This window comes from Pelecanus crispus, chromosome 10, assembly GCF_030463565.1.
Source record: "Pelecanus crispus isolate bPelCri1 chromosome 10, bPelCri1.pri, whole genome shotgun sequence".
Lineage (NCBI taxonomy): Eukaryota > Metazoa > Chordata > Aves > Pelecaniformes > Pelecanidae > Pelecanus > Pelecanus crispus.
In genome coordinates, this window is record NC_134652.1 from 34,718,091 (window position 1) to 34,738,037 (window position 19,947).

The window sequence follows — 19,947 nt, forward strand, 5'->3', positions numbered from 1 at the left end:
GGGAAGCTATCTTAATTAGGTCATATTATATTTGCTAGATTTTCTTATATGCTTTTCTGCACTCTTTTAGAATGGATGCAGAAATTTGGAAAAGCACCTGCCATTTTTTGTGAGAATGTAATTTTTAGGCAGATGTTAAAAAAATCACTTTCAGCTTCTATAAGCTAAGCCCAGCAAAGTCAATGGTCTCACACTGATATAAAGTGTGTTCTTGGGAGAAATTTATCAGGCTCTATGTTGTTCACTCCAAATGTCAAAGTAGTAAATGAATAATTATTAGCCATTTCTAAAAAATGGATCTTGACACTCAACAGACCAGACAATCTCTCAAGTTATTTCATGGGACCTCGTGGTGCTTTATATTGTCTTGCCAAACTGGAGCAGTGCCATTTGCTTTCTAGTTAGATTGTATGCCTGAGTCAGGCCACTTTTAAAAATCATATAAAATGGAGACATTTGAAAAACTTGCCTCAACTGTAAGCACAGTGAAACCAGGGAAAAAAAGAAGGAAGAAAAAACCCCAAAAAGTCTTTACGAATATTTTGGGCTTTTTCTTTGGTGTTCTAACTGGTAGAAATAGAAAGGCAAGCACCTCTGTAGAAAATGCCTGTGACAAATGCAGTTGTGTTCTAATAATCTGTGGGGCTGCTTTTTATTTAATTTTTTTTTTATTTGTAAGGTTTAGGTTATTCAGACCATGCAGGTCCTAAGAGACAGTTTTGTTTATGCCATTTCATGGTGTTGCATAGTTTTTAACTGAATCCAGCCAAGGATGAGGTAACACTTAAGATTTTCTTAAATTTCTTGAATGAACAATGTTTCGATGTCACAGTAACAGTAGAAAGCTGTCATCCCGCTTCACTTGCATGCCTGCACAGCTGTCGCTGCTGAAGTTGCTCCCATACACGGTGAACACATTGTTCATCACACTCTAGTTATAGCCTGACCATTGAAGCTGGGCTATAGTAGAGCTAAATGGTTCCGTACTTGCCGTAATGTATAGGCTTGTCCTTCTATTTGAATACATGAAAGTACGTATGTTAGCACAGTGCCACTGTGTGCATGTAATAACCAACTCTGTCAGCGTGCCAAACCTTTCTTGCTACTACAAACTATGGCTACAAAATCCCTGTGAATAATACAATAGGGAACTAGTCAAAACCCAGCCTACAAATGGATACAAAAATGTGCCATTTCTATGACTTTGCTTCAGAAATTTCCCTTACAATTTAGAAGAAATTATTGATCTCTCCATGGAAGAGATGACTTAGGCACTTGCTCAAGGTGTGTTTGATCATAGAAATAGGCTAAGTCTTTCTGAAGAAGGTGTGGGAAATGCAACCTCTTTCAAGTCAGTAACTGTGCTCACTGATCTTCTGATAGAGCTTGGGATTCCTCTTTTGGAGGAAAAGCAACAAACTCTTTCATTTCGGTATCTTGGTCAGCGGTAGCGTGAGTACTAGCTTCATAAGGCTCACATGGGCAACAGCTGACTTCTCCTTTCCTGCTCTTCTGCAGAATGGTAGCACGAAAGTCCAATGTTATGACTGCCAAACGATACAATTGTAGAGTCACAACTAAGATATTCTTAGCTGTAAAAAACACCAGCATCTGATTGAATATTCTGAAATGGCCCATCAGGATTGAACGCACAATGAAGAAGGGACCGTCCTGTATGAAAAGGCTGACCCCAATGTTCCACAGTTCCGCGCTGTACCTGCACAGCAGCAAGCTGGGGATCCGCCTAGTCGACGCAGTTGGTTTGCAGCCAATATGCTGTACTGGAAATAAAACACAGTTATGTTAAAATAACTCTTTCAAATTGAGCCAGGATTGGCCTAAAAGGCAGTTACAGTCCAGGGTACCCTGATTACAAGTGCATTCAACTGTGAACAATTCAACATAAAGCATATCCCATTTCTGGGATCTGTTTCAGCAAAACACACTAAGCTCATGTTAAGCAGGCACTTACGTGGTCTGTAGAACAGGACCAAAAACTGCTTCACCTTTTCTATCCCACAAAGCTCCCAGTATTTACACACTTTTAAAACAAGAGCAGAAGTAGATCACCTAATCTTTCTGTAACAACTTCCCCAGATGCTTTTCTGTTAAATCAACATGCTAGGCGAATAAGTATCTTTAAGAAAAAAACTGTACCATGCTGAATGGGAACAGCGTGAGATGTAGCACTTCAATTTGTTCCAGGCTGCCTAAGACCTTGCTTTTAAAAGATTCACCAGATAGCCATTGCCTTTTTCACGTGTCATACTAAGAACATGTGTCATGTCAATGTGGGGAAATATCAAGCATTATGTATAGGAAGAAACTGTGGTCACTGCTTGCCATATAAGACATTCATTCTTAGCCTTCTGGGTATGATATTGCATACAACTGTTGGAACCTTCATGGATGTGTTCCCCTTGGCTATAAAAGTGGTGGTGGGCTAGAATGCTCTTTGTGGCATGGTATCTAGAGAAGGATCGTCAGAAGGGTTCGTGGGTGGTAAATATGGCTGCCTCTTATGAAAAGACATGTAGCTTAACTAACCTGTCTCTCAGGCAGTGGGATTTCACTAGTTTAAAAAAAACATAGCTACTTGCAATGCAGTAACAACTGTCAAACATTTCAGTTTACCAAAAGAATTCTATTGTTTGAGTCAATGCTGGGAAGAAAAAAAAGATGAAACTTGAGCGGAAAATGAGTTGTAGAATGTAGAAATTTGCTGAATCCATGAGGCAAAGCTTCAGCAGCAGCTAATTTTTTAATATGCTTTTGTGTCATTGCTGTTTAATAGTCCTAACGGCATTGCTGTAGTCAAATAATAAGTGCCTATAAATTTGTATTTTACGTCACGTTTGATGTATGAGTAAACATACTGATGCTTGAATAAAAAGTAGTACTATCTGTGCAACTGCATAGAACTACCTAAAATAAACTGTACCCATAGTAAATTTCAGGGCAATGTGTGTTCAATAACTTAATTTTTAACTGGTAACTGTAATTAAATAAGCAGAAAAGCAATAGCCAGAGAAAAAACGCACAGTACAACATGTTACTTCACTTAAATTCAAACAGTGCTTAAACAATCATAGCACTAATTTATTTGGGTACTGGTGATGTGTATGGGTGATTTGGGGGTTTTGGTTTTGGTTGTTTTTTTTATTTTTATACCTGAGCGTTGTGCATCTTTAACACAATATATTTTGCCAGTAACAGGAATTTTAGCTGTGATAAATCTGAAATGCGGTGGCATCAGTTTTTTTAAGCTGCTGAGCTTAAATACTCCTAAGTTTTCATAACTTCAGTGTTGAAAACAAAGCCTAGTGCTGTCCATGAAGAAAAGACTAAGGAAAAATTCCTGGAACTATTTTTCATTATTATTTAATTCACTTATTTTAATTGGTGTGTCAACCTAGTCATCAATTTTATATAAGATGCTAGTGAGGATAACGTATCTTTGGACTGGTATAGTTGAGTTGCAAACTGGTCATGATTGGAGGCCAAAATGGTTGGAACAGGTGATGACGGAGGCAGCTTTCATTATTCTTCTTAAGACACAGAGAAGCCCTTTCTGCCTAGGAACAAATGCCAGCCTGAGCTGGCTGAATGTTGGGCCTCTTAGCTTAAGATAAGGGTGCACAGCCCCACCATTATATGGTCCTTAGGTTCTGTGTGAATAGGCAATTTCTCCTGTGATAACCACTTCTGTGCTCTTGGCTGTGCTGTCCCCTGTGGCTAACAATAGCCAATCCGTCCACAGGGTCTAGTAACCTTCCCAGATTGGAGCCATAACATAATCCAAGACCAGATCTAACTCGAGAGTGAGGTTTAAGGCAGTAACAGGCAACTGAAGCAGATGCTCCAATACAATATTGCAATTCCATTTTATCTGGAAGTAGAGACTTTTACCAGGGAAATCAGAGGTTAGCCAGAAACAAGTGTTTCCTCAAAAGAAACCACAATGGGCTTTCTTCAAAAACCATTATTGTCATATGAATTGTCCTCCACCAGAAGTCCTTGGTATAGCCTGTAGCGTATGCCCAGCCACAAGACACGCCAGCAAAAACTTAAAAGCATTTGTTCTTTTTCCTTGTCTGTGTGCAAGTACTAACCTGCAAGATCAAGTGGAAACTGTAACATACTCCAGGTCCATACAGCAAGAATTGCATTTATGAGAGCATAATTCTTCCTACGGGAGGGGAAAAAAGTGGTAACAGTGAAGATGCAGTTTCCTTATGTGATAACAAAAATATTTCCTGTAGTATTTGGAATATCATTTAAAGGGTGGTTGAGCAAAACAGTGATTGATTAGTGCCTGCTCTTGAGATGCAAAACTAAGGAAAACAGAGGCACCTTTTGGTATAGAACTTTTTGCTGTTCAGGCCACATGTTCTGGCTGTGTAATTACACTAAATATCTGATGCTAACGTTATAATGATAAGCATATGGAAATAGACTCTGTGGCTCAAAGAAGAGATTATCTTTATCCTTGTAGTGATTACACATTCCTTGCAAGACTGAAGCTTCTCTGCCAAGTGGGAAGGACCTCTTTTCCTGCTGCAAACCCTTTTCTTTGATATTAATAAATAAATAAAAATAGTATGTCTGTAAGGGAGGATGAACCTCTTCTGTGATTCTTTTTCTTTATGATTGACGTTCACAGCTCATCTGTCAGTGCTGTGAGGGGGAGATGGGCTTACTTTCTCTGGGAGAGACTAGAATGTTGAAAATTCACACCGAACTATGCCATTCCCTTTCTTCCTATCTTTGAACACTTTGTCATTCTGCTGTGAAGAAAGCATGTATGAGGCAACCAAAGAAGCAATTTGGATAATGAATTACTAAAGCAAACTCTAGTTTGCTTCCTTGCTAGTCTAAAACAATTCATTAACCTGAAAGAGGCTTACTATGTATCCGGTGTTTCAGCTCCTGTAGCTGTAAGAACTGACGCTGCATGGCAGTCATGCTAGTTGTTTGGCTCTTTGTACTCCTGTATTGTGATGGATGCAACACGCTTCTCTGCTGGCAACAGATGAGTAATCCCTAACAAAGCTCATAGGACTGTTAGGTCTTTTACAGAGGGAAAGGTGAGAGTAGGAAAACAGAGCCCTTGAACATAGCCTTCTGTTATCTGTGGCAAATAGAGTTCCACTAGTCTGAACACCACAGATTGCACAAACAAATCTTCAAACAAAAGAAATATCTTGCACTATGCAAATTATTTATGTCAGCAAATAGTCTTTACCGAACATGTTCGATGTCCAAGGTTTCACTAGCAAATTCAAGTATATCTGCTGCTGTTCCCACAAACATGAGAAGCAGCTGAGACAATTGATCCCGGGTGATTTCAACTCCAATGGGGAGAAGCCATCTCCCAACTACTAGTAGCAGTAGAAATGTCTGGTGGAGGGCCAGTGTCCATACAGTCTCACAGATTGTGGAGAGCTGATTCACAATGACTTTAGCCTGTTTAAAACACAACAACAGTAACATACTGTAACTTCAGGAGACTGACATTGTAGGTACCTTCAGGGACTGTATTCATCCTTGAGCCTGCTTTTGTTCTCCTTCACATTGTATTGGAGCAAATCATTTCTATGTGGCAGGCATAATTTGAAAAAGGCACATTAATACAAACTTTGGGTAATGAATAGCAAGTTTTTCTCTGTGTACTACTCCTGTTCTCATTTTTCAGCTGAGCATTATCCTTTGCAGAACCATCACCCAGACACTTTCTAAATTCAGTTACTGAGATTTGGAAGAGAATGGTAGGAGAGTCTCCTCTTCACACAGAGACTTTTCCTACCAACAATAGTTAGTATGCAGCACACTGTAGGCCACTTTCACAATATGGTTTTCTGAAACTATTTTTTTTTTTTTTTTTTTCGTTTTAATCACTGTGTGAGGAGCTTGCCCAGATAGACACAGCAGTCCTCTCTAATTGCTCTAACATCATAAGATCGCTACTAGGAATAGGAAAAGGTGTCCCACCGTCTGAATGATGTGGTGTTCTGTTCCCTCACTTCCATGACTGCTGTCTCTGGATTGATTGAAGTCTTGGTTGCTGACATTCACCTGAACTGCTCCGGGCTCATTACTACAGTACTGTTACGAACAAAAACATCACACATGCATAAACATCCCGCACAGGGAGCAAATGTGCGCTGTGGCTGAAAGAGCCCTGTTTTGCTGAACTGCAGAGGGTTCATTTGTGAAAGTCGGCTGACATTCACAAAGGTACGCGCTCGCTCTGAATGAAATTCCCCTCTTGTTCAGAAGGGAGGAATTCCTCTCATGAGGAGAGGAGTGATGTGTTGGTAGGTCCCTGAGAAAGTGTAGGATTGTACTGTAGAAGAGGATGTAAATTCAAAGGCTGATGGAGCGGGTGACACCTTTGTGCTGTTCAGACTGCACTCTTTGAATGCAGTCTGCCTGCAGCTCTCCTGAACAGGCTACTGGGTTTCCTACGTAGTTTCTTTCTCGCTAAATAGTAAAATAGGGTAAAAATTGGTCATGGTCAGTCTCTATATCCAAACTTTTTCTCAAAATCTATGCTTCTCATCTGCCCTGTCCAGAAAAAGGTTCTCTAAAAATGCTGCTGTTTCATTCTTCTGTATGACTGCCCTCAAGGCTGAAATGAATAGGTGGGGTAGGATATTTGGGTTGTATTCTCTGCACACACCCCCCCACATGCCCGGGCTGTGCCTTATCCTGCAAGGAAGTTCATAATGTGAGAGCTAAGATTAAGGAATAATTAAGAAAAATGGGCCTGTGTTGTTGCCTACCCCTGCAGAGTAGAAAACCGGGTATTTTCACTTTCTCCAAGTACCCAGTGGTCTGGGAAATTGAATGTTGGCTAAAACACGCTATTAGATCAACTGCAGCAAACCAGTGACGGGACTGCGTCCCATCTGAGGTCTGCTGCACTGCCCTGCCCTTCTATCTTCACCCCCAAGGCTGGCCCTGGAGCAACTGGGGTATGGTTCTAAAATCTATCTTCATAACAATCCCTTAGCATCTCTCTTCATTGTAATAAAAAAGGGATAATTGGAAAATCAAACCATGCTGTTATTAGAGACTTTTATCCTGTCCTATTTGTGCCAGAGAACACCAGATGATTTGCATTTCTCCACTGGGCCCCCCACCATTTTACTTCACAGGGAGTGATTTTCTGCAACAATCGGAATGTGTTCTAGCGCATACTGAGTAGCTCTGCTCAGCGTAACGCCTGCCAATAGAACGGCAACATTTTCCAGCAGATGTCACATTCTAGCAAATTTCAGATTCTACTTTGATATTTTACTTGGTCTCTGATAATGTTGCTCAGTATCTGGGTAAATGCTGCCTCTTGCCTGACCTTCTTGTAGATAAATGGAGCAACTTCCTGTGGTCTGAAAAATCTGGGAAAAAAAGTCAGTGCTTGTTGCTTTTATAATTGGCGGTAAAGGCTCTTAAACTGAGTGCTTGCCTTGTTTGGACAGGAGGTATGAGAGCGCTGAAAGATTGACACACAGGTGTGGGGAACACGATATTTCTATTTGGAGGAGGGGAGTCTAAAGTTCTGGGCATGGAGACAGTGAGGTGGGGGTGCTGGTACTCTGCTGGCTACAGCCTTGTGGGGCTAATCTCCCTGGGTTAGCCCTTCCACCAAAGGAGAGCGACAGAACAGCTTGTTCAGAGGATGTTTTGGAAATGAAACTTAACTGGTGCTCTGGAGAAGCCTTTATATCTGTTGATTGTAGAAAAAGCCTAAAGCCTATGGAGACCAGCCCCTAAGGTCAAAGTCAGCCTTTCCAAGTAACCCCCGCAGGCAGCGTGACACTGTCGGCTGAGGAGACCATGACCTAAAAATATTTCATAACTGGGGTAGCCACCCCAGAATATTAAGGAGTATCTACCTTGCAACAAGTAGCTGGGGTAGGGCAAAGGGATTACTAACTTGTGCTGGAGGAGGAAGGCTAATTCACCTTGACAGCCTTTGCTTTGTCACTAAATCTGTGTTTGAGCCTTCTCCTCTGGCCCCTTGCCCAGTCTGGCAGGGGTAAGAGGAAGGGAGCCATGAACTTGCATTAAACTCCACATCAGAGTTTGGGAATTTTTTGTTAAAGCCCTGTTGCTCAGAGAGGAATTTGCCAAATTTGAGGTAGGACCCGTGTAGGGCAGCCTGCTGCATTTGCTGTATGCGTAAGGACAGTGGGAATCCCTTCCCAGACACTGTGAGAACTCCCAGCAAGTACATCAGGTGGCTGAAGGACAGGAGTGAAATGGGAGGTAGCAAAGCGTTGCCTCTCGGCAGGTGCCGTGGCTCTCCCTGTGCCAGCAATGCAGAGCAGACAGCTCTATAGCTCTCACGGCTCCTGAGCAGCTGGTCCGCTTGACCTGCACGCAGGGCAGAGGAGTTGCGGGAGTCATCAGCTCGCGCTGCTGGAGGGAGGTGGAGGAAGGCACGCCGCGGCTTCCACGTGGCTGCAAGGGGGCTCTTTTTTGTTGTTGTTGTTTTTCTTTTTCTTTCATAGTGGCACAAAGGTGCAGACAATACTTCTTTAAGAAAATTAATTCACTTTATCAATGTCTGTTGTAGGTTCCTTATATGTAATTTTTGCAACTACTCGCAGCTGAATGGGGGGGATGGCACTATTTCAGTGCAAGGCTCCACAAACTCCGACTGAATGGCACTCCTCAGGGCCGGGTCATTATCTCTTCCCAACTGCATGCAGGCAGGAAATGGAAAACTACATCTGCAAAGCCAGTCATTTAAGTAGACTCCTGATTTTTAATTTAAGTATGTTCGTATCTTGTTTTGGTTTGTTTCTCTCTGAATATTTATTAAGTGGTGATTGTGGTGGTGATTCACTTGAAAGTTTGGAGAAGAGCCTTTATTTTCATCATGTATATGCATGTAAATAGGACTGCTGGTGCCAGGCATATTTGCCTAGCCAGTTATGTATGTGCAGTGACTTAATGGGAATGTGACAAGGAAAAAGTGAATACTGTGAAGTTTCACAGGCAGCTGATAAACGTGGTTTACCTCTTCACTGCTAGAGCCCAGTTACTCCTAGGTATCAAGACTGTGCATAGCTAAAAAAAAATGCTTTTTTTTTTTTTACTATGCAAAAATAAACCAGGAAGAAATTAGAATTTATGCTAAATGTGTATAGCTTGGTTTACTTCCTTTGTTTCTTCCGAGATGAAGGTTACATTCCTCTGATTTATAAAACATCCTATCAAAACCGAAACTGTGTTGCGTGACATGGTGTCATCCTGGTGTGTGGCCCGCAGAGAGCTCACTGCCAGTGCATGGGAAACTCCTGAAACACTCAACTAATTCAGCAAATTTCTATTTGCATGTTATTCACAATCCATTATTCCTAAATAAAAACGAGGTTAGCTAAAACTTTTCGCAAGAGGTCCAGCATTGAGATGGTAAAATTGACATTTGAAAACCAGGGCAGAGTACCCTTATTCCTGTTAATGCACGTGGAGGCTGGCAGCCTGAGTATGTTGTGGAAGAGGCGAGCCCTTCCCTGGAGTGGGCCCTCTGCCAAGCAACAGGTACCCCGCTTGCTCTCTGCAATTCCAGCCTTTCTTGCTGGAAACAGCATTGCTGTCCATATAGCAACACGTGTGATGTCAGAAATTAAAGCAACCATGACCGCTTCATTTTGCTCATACAGGAAAGATGAAACGTAAAACAGGGAGAACTGATTGCTTGAGCTGTTTTCCACATTGAGGAAGATGATAGGTATGGGAGGGAAGAAATGATGAAAGATGTAAAGATCACTTCTAGAAGAGTGATATACTAGAATTTTAGCTGATAAGAGAATCCCACCTCAGAATAAGGCTGAGGGAATGGGCAGTAATATTGACTATTTCCTTAAAAATGTTCAAGTTAAGGTGGTTAAAAATAATTACAAGGTTTACCAAGTAGCTATCTTATTACTGACTGGGAAGCCTACATCGACTACAGCACTGGTAATCAGATAAGCCCTGCAAAAGGTGGTCAGTTATTGCTTTGGGTGGCAGTGATGCACCAGGCATTTGAAAAGGTAACACAGGTATTTGTTTATCTGAGATCTTCTACATTATGAAGAAAGAATGTTTGGGGTTTTTTATGGATTAAATGGTTTTAATTTTCTTGCCACTCTATTTTGCAGGCAGCAATTTTTTCACTCAATACAGTTCAATTTACTTTATAGTCTCTCCCAAACATGTATTTCATCCCCAAATACTTGACCGCAAAGCAGTAGTTTCTATGCAGTCAGTATTTCACTGTTGATATATGAATGGTATTACTCATGTCCAGTTCTGCAGTACTCGCAGAGGCAGAATCGCCTCTGCCTTCAGGAGAGACTGCATATTAGCGCATGCCTTAAATAACAGCACCGACACAAGCAGTTGATGTTTCCTGTTAGAGATTCAACATGAGTTCAAAGTTCTGCTGCCTTAAAGAGCACAAACTGTTTTCATGGTGGATATATTCAATGTGGATCTAGCAACTGCAGAATTACCCATTCCGTTAGTATTTTAATGAGGAAAATCCCAGCAATACTTTAGTATGAGAAGCAGGACTAGTTTGGGTGCTGTGTTTGAGATTAATTGTTAGGAGGGCTGCTCCCCTTCTGTAGGTATTGTTTTTGAATCTATTAGACTGTGTGTTTCCAGAACTCTCTATCCTATCTCTCCAGGTATAAACTAAGCTGTTAAGTTGATATACTCCCTCTTTAATTCACAGTAGCAGTATATCAATAAGAACAAAGTATGCCATGTTCTAACATCATTTTGGGAAATAAACTGCTGCCTTTGACTACAGAATTAGCCTGTTTCTTGGACTAGATTTAACTATGACAAATGTTCTCAATATCCACATTACCTGTCTGTGACTGTTTAAGGAGATTTGGCAAAACAAGAAGACAATAAATTCCTGCTGCTGTATTTAGAAAAAGCCTCAGGCATTTTCAGTGTAAACACAATTTTGAATATTTGATTATGCTTCTGTGGGCTCTAACAATGTTTCAAAGGAGAAAATGAGGCACTATGTCTTCTTAGTCTAATTTATGTATTTTCTTCTGTTGCTTTTTGCTCTTGTTCCTATCGGGCCCTTTTCTGCTGTGGATGTAAGGTACTGCATATGCGCAAATGCTGGGACAGACAAAATCCGCTTTTCACTACGAGGAAGTGCTATGGGGACTTGAAAGCAGCCTGCATGGGGATATGGTTCACTCGGCATGGGCTGCTGGCTCAGTCCTGGCCCTAACTGACCCCATCTGCCAAAAGAACAATTGCCTTTCAAAATTTCACTGTGTGTTTTAGTCCTGAATTGGAATCCAGACACCCCCATCTCAGATGACTATGCAGCATGAACAAAGAAAGGATATAAACCCTGATAGACAAATTACCATGTCAGCTGTCTGTGGTAGCAATCTGTGAGTATTCTCCTAGGTTGCAGCAAACATGAGGTAATTTAAGACCCCTTTCACTGATACCTGTCTCAATTTTGGCTTGCTTGGAGTTGTGATACCTGCCTGTAAGTGCTGTGAAACTCATACCTTATTTTACAAAGGCCTCTAAAGCAATGAAATTCTTTCACCATCCTAAGCAAGATTCAAGCTGGTAACCTGGGGGTGAAAGGCTGGTTTTCAATTTCTACTCCTTGGTTCCCCAGCCAAATACAAATGAGTGGTCTCATTTTTAGCTAGGAATGGGGTTCATTATTTGATATTTAGTAGTCATAGTTATAGCACAGTAATCATAGCATAACTGCAGCTGGATTGGGAGACCCACCAGTATAAAACAGAAAATTGGAACAAGACCTGGCAGACTTCTGTGTGTATACTCAAATCCAACCCATCAAATAATGCATCAAACTAGTTCGTCTTGTCTCATAATAAATACCTGAGTCCCATGATGAATTTCTAGTAGCCATAGTGATGGTACTGTGCAAATCAGATATAAAAATATTGCTGGTGAAAACCTGTGAAGGAAAAGAAAAGATAGCTTGGTATTATATCACATCGTAAATACCATACAGCCTATCATTATCTGCACTGAAGTGTCTTGTGCCTCCTACCATATGGGATATTAAGAACTAGGGTAACTACAAGTAAGAGTTGCTATTCTTGCTGAACTCCTTATGCTGTCAATATTATGAATCATAGGTTTATCTGTATATCCATCTAAGCTCATATATGGAAGTTTATTTAAGAACTAACTAACTATTTAAGAACTAACCAAAGGCACTTTGCTGTTTGTATTTCCACCACAGCATTCTCTGTACTTAAAATAAGAAAAAAAAGCCTCTAGCTAGCATGCCTTTTCTGATTTCAGGAAGGTTGAATTAATACGTTGAGTCATTTCACTGAATGATGCTGGGATAAAGGCTGTTGATCAGAATCCTGTGCATTGACACAGGAAAGGTAGAAATAGCATCAGTTTGCATAAAACAAGCATTTCTTCAGTAGGAGGTCTTTCAGTGCAGGCTAAAATCGTTTATGAAAACGGGTTTTGGCCTTGTTTGCCCATTTGTGCTGGCAATTTTATAACTCTTTAGGATTTCTGACTCTAGTTCTTCTCTCCCTGTCAGTCTTCTATATAACTTATGATGGTGAAGCTTTATTATTTTCAGCTTCTTGAGCTGAGTTTGTTCAGAAGTACTAGGGAGGTTTCCTTATTCCTTCTGCAAGCACTGATTCTTGTGAGCATTGCTGATGTTTTCTTATTAAACGTGACAGTTTTGTTCGGGGTGGGTTTTTTTTCTCAATTCCTCTCCTTTTGGAGTAGGAATGAGGTCTGATGCCGCTCATGTTCCATCTAGCTCTGCCATAGTATGGAGTGAGCATCACTGCAATGCTGCTGAGATGCACAGCAGCCTTTGCATCTATGTATGTACTGGCCCAAGACAGGGCAGCGGAGCCAAACTCAGGATACTTGTTTGGTTCCTTCTCTCCTGTCATTGGCACGTTCTGCAGTGGATTTAAATTGCTTCTAAGTATGTAACTGCAGCAACGTTTCGATCAAATGTCGTTGCATTTATTGTTTATTCCTATCCTGAATGTACCTTTATTTTTGTAACCATGACTTTTCCAGTGGAGATTAAGTATTGAGGAAAAGAAAAAACCCTGCTGCTCAGGAAGATGATTGGGTTGCTGAGCTGCTATGAAATGTTTCAATCAATCCTCTGTAAATAAGATAGTCCTGGTTTGGTTTTTTGGGTGGTTTGTTTGTTTGGTTTTTTGGGGTTTTGTGGTTTTTTGCAGGGGTGAGGGGGTGGTGGTGTTTGTTGTGGCGCTGGGTTTTTTGTTGTTGTTGTTTTGTTTTGTTTTTTTTTTTTTTAAAGTTAGTGATGCTATGGGGTTTTAGCCTGGTTATTTTGGGAGAGAGCATACCTCTCATTTGAGTGGGAGAAATAACATATTTTACAGTATTTCCTGTAGGACTTGAGCACATGAAAAATCCATCCAGCTGGCAGGTTAGCAATACTGAGCTAATGATACCAGATCAGGCCAGGAGACTTCAGGGGCTTTAACCCTTCCTTTCTTTCAGAAGGAGCAATCTAGAAGAAATATTACATGGCCGGGCCCACAAAAATACTTTTTCTCCACATGTGCCATCTAATTTTTTGTGTTGGTGTAACAAGTACATCTTCTGTCAATAAGGAATGGAGAGAATATGAGGCTCTTAGATTCAGGAGAGTCCTGTGGCACAGACTGCCTGTTGCCTGGATCAGTGATTGTCTATGGAGTTATTTCTATAAATGCAGATGATACTGAATGTGTGTGTTTTTCACCAAAGCAGAAAGTTACCCTGATACAAATAGATGCTGGCTGTTTGTCTACAGTTCTTACCTATAAACATACATTACTGTGCTGCTTAAGGTGCCGGACCACATCCGTTCTCAAAATTTCCTTCTAGCTAAATTTAGCCCAGTCTTCTAGCACATGTATTCCTCTAAAATGGAACTGCTTTCTGTATCTATTTTTCTTTGGATTTTCCAAAAGCTGCCATAGCAAGTGTTCTTCCATGAAGTCTCTGATGCCGCCTCCTCTCCCCAGTGAATCGGGTCTGTGCACTCTGCCTCTGTCTTGTAACTGTGCATCTGGAGCTCTGCTGCTGTTAAATCTTCCTGTGTTCCAGACTTTATCGCTGCTTTTATTACGTTCAGATTTAGAGCATGGAACACTTGTGTGAATTATCATGCAACACTGCTTCTGTTATAATGAGTTTCACAGGTTGCAACGGGCAGGAATTTAGGATCATTGAAATACTTTTGGGCTTTTTTTGTCCTGGATTTGTCTCAGGGCCTGCCTGCAGCTTCAGGTTTTTAAAAATAAAAGGTCCTAGTAAAATCTTGACAATTAGTAACATGACCACTTCCTTTCTACAGAGCACTTGGTTTGGCTGACTGAGCGCTGATGAACTCTAGATAGACTGCAGTAATTCTTTAGATGCATGGAAAATACCACATATTTGGGCAAACTCTGCAATGACTAACTTTTTTGTTCATTTCTCAGGCAGCCTTTCATGCATGAAACTTCCCCTCTGGAATAGCCTCTCAAATCCAAATATTTAAGCCACTCTTGCCGTATTGCTAGCGTGGTTGCTGCTCATCTTTTATTTGTCACTGAGTTTTGCTTCATGTGCTAGCTTGGCGTTAGCACTGTTACAGGTCGCAGGGAGAGGGAATGCAGTCCCAGGGGAGGAGGTGCAAACCAGAGCATGGCAGGATGGGGTAAGAGATGCAGGGCATCCGCATGGAATAGCCTGCGTGGGCCCCCCAGCACTCTTCCACACCTCACACGTGTTGTCCCTGACACGCTGGTGCTTAGGAGGTGCCCAGCGACGCTGTGAGGGCGTGAGTGCCCCCTGCTTCCCCTGCCCGCTGGATCGGCGGCTCCAGAGCGCGTACCTCTCGCCTCCAGCTATTCCTACCACATTTTGCAGCTGTTAGTATGGATACACACGCAGAGCTGTACAGAGAATGGCTCCCAAGTAGTCTGCTGCAAAACTGCTCCTCCTGAAAGCCCTCTGGACCTGGCAATGGACTAGCCAGGGCTTTACCAGTTTGCCACCCCCCATCCCCCAGGTGCAGCAGGGGAGAAAACCCAATCCCCTAAAAGCTTGCCAGGAACAAAGCCAGGGCAGCACTGCTCTCAGGCAGCAGCTGCAGAAGACAGCCTCGCATCTGCAGCAAAGTACATGCAAAGAAAGAAGCGTGGCTCCGTCGGAGCCGGCGGGATATGCTCACCATTTGTAGCCTCTGCCTTGCTTAAACTTGAGGGTGAGCCCTGTCTCCAGGCACAGGAGAAGATTGAGCAGTGCCAGCAGCCAGTACTTGGGTTCTTTCTTCACTGCAGTGACTCTCCAGACCCCGATGAGCGAGTGCAACACAAAGAGCAGGCGGGTAACCAAAGCATTGAGCAGCACCATCAGCTCCATCCTGGACCTGGCCCCCTCCCCTCTTCCCAGCACCACGGGGGCCCAGTGCTTTTTAGGAGCCCTGGGAAGTTACCCTGGGAATCAGTGGGAAGCCTGCGCACCACAGGCACACAGATCTCTTCTCCTCTTCCATCTCCACAAAGGGGCCCATTATAACAAAAAAGAAACAGCATTGCCCCTCCCCCAGACTTCCTGAAAACTTTTTAAAGGGAAGAAAAAAAAAAACCAAACCAAACCCTCCCGCTTCCAGGCTGCAGTGGTTTGTAGCGCTCAGTACAGCTCTGACCACGCTAAGGCAGGGGCGTAAAGGCTTGCTTTCTGTCCCCTCTCTGTCACCTGCTCAAGGCCTGAATGGCAGGGAGGTTTCTATCTCGCATAGTTACCATCTCTTGCTGCTCGTGTCGCCTACGTTTCTAGCAGAGAGACAAAATGCAAGAAGCATTATGAATTTGAATCTGCCTTGCTAAAAGCTCCGCTGCGTTACTGAGACCGCAAACCCCTCTTTCCTCTCCCTTCCTCCTGAAAGATGTAATTTGTATTTGGGAGCTTTTAAAATCGTTCATTTAACATTGCAATACAGAAAGCAGAAACTGTGTACCTAGTTCAATACTGGAATCCCTGTGTGCAACAGAAGCTAGAAAAGCTAACCAGTACTGAAATCTAGTCAAACTACTATATTGTATGATCTACACCCTGCTTCAGGACTAAGCAGCAGCCCCAGTGAGGAACTCCAGAGATCAGGCTGAAACCTGCGCTAACACTAATGTTACCGAACAGGCCAATAGGGACATGTGCAAGAAATACACAGAGGTTTGTTAGGTCACTTATCTCTAGACTGACCTTTAGTATCTTCTGTGGCAACAGTTTATAAAGTACAGAGTATGTTTAAAAATTGCTTTGATGTTTCTCATAGTGATTATAAATTTTATTTGAATTTACACTTGCGTAACCAAAGAGAAATTTCATGATCAAAATTGTTACTGTGTTGCTCCAGTTTTGTGTTTATTTACTGCCAAAGAACTTAAATTGAGATACACCATTGTAAAATACAAATAGAATCATAGAATGCTTTTGGGTTGGAAGGGACCTTGAGAGATGGAGAATCAAGTCTATGTAACGTACTGTGGCGCTCCAAAGGTCCTAACTTCCTAGCTGATTTCATTTTAAATATTGTATTCTACTCTAAACGCAAGGAGATGTTCCTCTAAGAGTTGTGACCTTTGTAAGAAGATATTTTTCCTCCATTGCTAAGGTCCAAGTTTTCCTGACTGCAAAACCAAGCCTTTCTCTATGAAGCACTGAAGCTGGTGCTGCCCAGCTGATATCCCTGGGGGTGGGAGGAGATGGGGGAGAAGACTACTGAAAAATAACCCTGCCCAGAAAAAAAGAAAAACAAAAGACCATTCCACAATATAGATCACTCAGGAAATGCCTGAGTAAATAAACGGGCTGTGCAGTGTGCCTTTTTGAAGTAACAAAACCAAGTTCCTCACGTTCAGAGGAAAATTAATTAAAGTTGAGGGCCTACTACTGATAATCCCCTGCCAACAGCCACCCTGCCATATCATGCCTTGAGTGCTTCACAGCCCTTCCGCTGGTGTTAAGGTCAAACCTGGCTGAAGAGGAAACAGGGAACAGACAGAACTGAGAGACTGTTTACTCCTCTGTGGGAGTGCTTGATGTCTAAGAAATTACACAGGCGAACTGGTATGTCCAATTGTTCATCGAGATCCTAACAGCATAGATGTCATAAACTTGGAAAGATGACGATCAGTGGGACATTCTCATGATACTGCGTATTCAGGAAGGATGTGGTGAGCTTTGCTGATAGCTAATATTTCTGCATATTAAAGACATTTTGGAGCTGAACTGCTTAACAAGGTAGTCTCATCGCTGAACAATCCAGATTTCACATTGGTGGAAGACCCAAGCTTAAGTAGGAAGAACATACAGTATTGACTCTGCCTAGCTGACCAGTGGACCATGATGGCAATGCAGCAGGCTGAGTAGAGGGAGGAAATAAGTAGGTATGGATGACTTCAGTTATACAGTCTAGAAGAGGCAAAAATTGCATCCAGACTTGGCAGAGTCCATTTTCATATGTCTCAATGGCTGTTTTGTGGAGCAGCTGGTTCAGGAGCCTGTCAGGGGGCAACGCTTGTCTTTAATCCTGAGTGGTTTACAGGATATGATGTAGAGAGGAGCAGCTCCCCTGAAATGGTGATCTTAATGTGCTTAGAGTCAGCATCCTTGCTGGAGTAAGACAAGCCAGAGTTCTCTACCATTCTTGTGCTCAGCTGCAAAAAGGAAAACTAGACACAGATCAGGAAGCTTGTTGAAAGTAAGGCAGCTGGAAGACCTAACTCTTTGCAGGGCGTACGGATATTGCTTCTGTAAATCACATGGGAAGTGCAGAGAAAATAACGGGGTATCAACAAAAACTTGAGAAAGAGTGAAAAGAAGCCAGCATTGGCAGGGTAAGTGACATTGCAGGAGCAAGAAGGCATCCTTCAAAAAGCTGAAGTGGTGTCCAGATGAAGAAAACTGAAACGATGATAAACTCTGGCAAGTTAAATGTACAAACATGATAAGGCTGGCTGAAGGAGCGTGAGGGACAATTGGCAAAAAGCATAACAACTAAAGTGTCTGTTGTCTGTTCAAACACATCATGAACAGGAAGTCTGCCAGGGAATTGTTGGGTCAGCGGATGGTCAGGTGGCCCAGAAGCCCTCCGGGGGTGATAAGGCTGTGCAGGAGGAGCCAATGAACTCTTCAGAGTCCCAGCATGAGTACAGATGTACACTGTAGCATGGGACAGCACTGACTCCTGCACCAAAGCTTATAGAATTAGTGGGTTTTTTTCCTTATGATGTTATATGTACTAGTGTGCCACTAATTCTGTTCTTTCCATAGCTTCTACTAATTTGCAACTTACAGTTGTCAGGCTAATTGATCGGGGCCAAGGAGTACTTAGGGGAGAAACTATGTGTTTACCTTGTTCTTATACTCTTTCCCTGAGCATGGAGTTAGGTCTACTGTTGGATGCAGACAGTGGCATAGATGGAGCTTTGCTCTGACCCAAAATGGCTACGCTAATAGAGACTTTCTAGTTTCTAAAGAAATTAATCTGGAGTGAGAGCAGGACAGTTTATGCATATGGTAGGTTGGTAGTGTTGGCTGGATCCAAGCTCAAAGCAAGACTCATGTCTGTATGGAGTGCTCTGCTAATGATACACCCTCTCCTTCCTTCTGTCTGGAAACTTTGTCCATGAGGATGCTGAGAATTGTCTGTGTCTGGGAACCTTTGATAGTTAGATGCTTCTAGATGAGCTGCCGTATTCTGGCAAATCCTGGACACGATGGTGTGAACATGTCATGGTGGGTGGGATTTTCATCCAAGACGCCTTGGCAAGACCTACTGCATGTCTCTTCCATGTAGTAGCCAATTGCAGCATGTCTGATGCATTTGGGAAATGTTGAACCTTACTGTGCCCCCAGCACCAGTGACCACCTGCAGGAATAGGAAATCTGGCACTCCAAAAAGCTGTGCCACAAAATCTTTGCACATGCATTTGTCAAATTTCTGCTTTTAGGCTGAGTCACTCTGCTGATTTCACTCAAAAGACCCCATGACTGACAGAAATTTGAAATTGTACCAGAAGAAACTAGGGTTGGAGATGGATCACAAGCTGAATGCAAATCAGCAGTACCATGCCATTGTGAAACGGATGGCCACATTAGCACGTAGATACAGAACTGAAACGTGCAGCGACTGCTCTCCTCCACTTGGGAAGGCCTTAGCTGAAGTTACTTTTGGTCAATGAGGGAGAATCCAGTGGACAAGTGCAAGAGTGTTTCTATAGTAGGAAATTAATAAGTTGCATAAACAAATGGTTCTTTTTGAAATAGCAAAAGTGACATACTTATTAGGTTGCAGTGCTTATAGAATCAATAGGCCCCTGTTCGAGCACCTGGAAGACTCCAGTTTGGACAGGACTGCAGGGATTGGAAATCCTGTGAGGAGGAATTCCATTACAGAAGTTCTGAGAGTTCTGGTGATTGTGTGCAGTGGTTAATTTTGAGGGGGAGCTCTGAACAAAGGAGATTGTCTCAGAATTTACTTCTGTTGCTTACTTAAACTGGAATGTTTTGGCAGTGAAATTTGGGGGTAGTTGGCTATCTGCCATCTTCAGTTCTTCAGACTTTGGAGATTTGATTTACAATATTCATAAAGAAATAATTATAGGTTATTAAGCAAGTATCTGAAAGAGACTGGGGATGAGAATGGGTCATAAATTCAATGTCAGGCAGCAATGTTGTTCTGCTATGAAGGAGGCACACTGGGATGTAAAAACAGACCTGTAACATGCTGGACTTAAGTTATTACTTCTGCCTTCCTTGGTGCTGGGAAAGACCTCAGCTAAACTACCCTAATTCAGGTGATGCATTTCCAAGAGAGAAATGATGGGGTACAGGGTCCAGAGAAGAATGAGACTGCTGAGGAAAGAAAAAGGG

At 42.3% G+C, this 19,947-nt stretch overlaps 1 protein-coding gene across 1 annotated transcript; it reads right to left on the reverse strand.

The window, feature by feature from the left end:
- Positions 1-1,365: 1,365 nt before the first annotated feature.
- TMEM26 (transmembrane protein 26) lies at positions 1,366-15,432 on the reverse strand. The gene is made up of 6 exons (XM_009488023.2): positions 15,242-15,432; positions 11,893-11,971; positions 5,992-6,105; positions 5,246-5,466; positions 4,113-4,189; positions 1,366-1,781 (listed from the first exon to the last, which is right to left on the reverse strand). Exons 1-6 carry the CDS (start codon positions 15,430-15,432, stop codon positions 1,366-1,368), a joined length of 1,098 nt encoding a protein of 365 aa, XP_009486298.1.
- Positions 15,433-19,947: the final 4,515 nt, after the last annotated feature.

What these genes read in the sequence shown, in the direction of transcription:
- TMEM26 (XM_009488023.2), bottom strand. Translation starts at nt 15,432, where the DNA reads ATGGAGCTGATGGTGCTGCTCAATGCTTTGGTTACCCGCCTGCTCTTT. An exon ending in CAAGGCAGAGGCTACAAATG is followed by an intron (nt 11,972 to 15,241) that starts GTGAGCATATCC and finishes TTTCCTTCACAG; the next exon opens with GTTTTCACCAGCAATATTTT. An exon ending in GTTTCCACTTGATCTTGCAG is followed by an intron (nt 1,782 to 4,112) that starts GTTAGTACTTGC and finishes TTTTATTTCCAG; the next exon opens with TACAGCATATTGGCTGCAAA.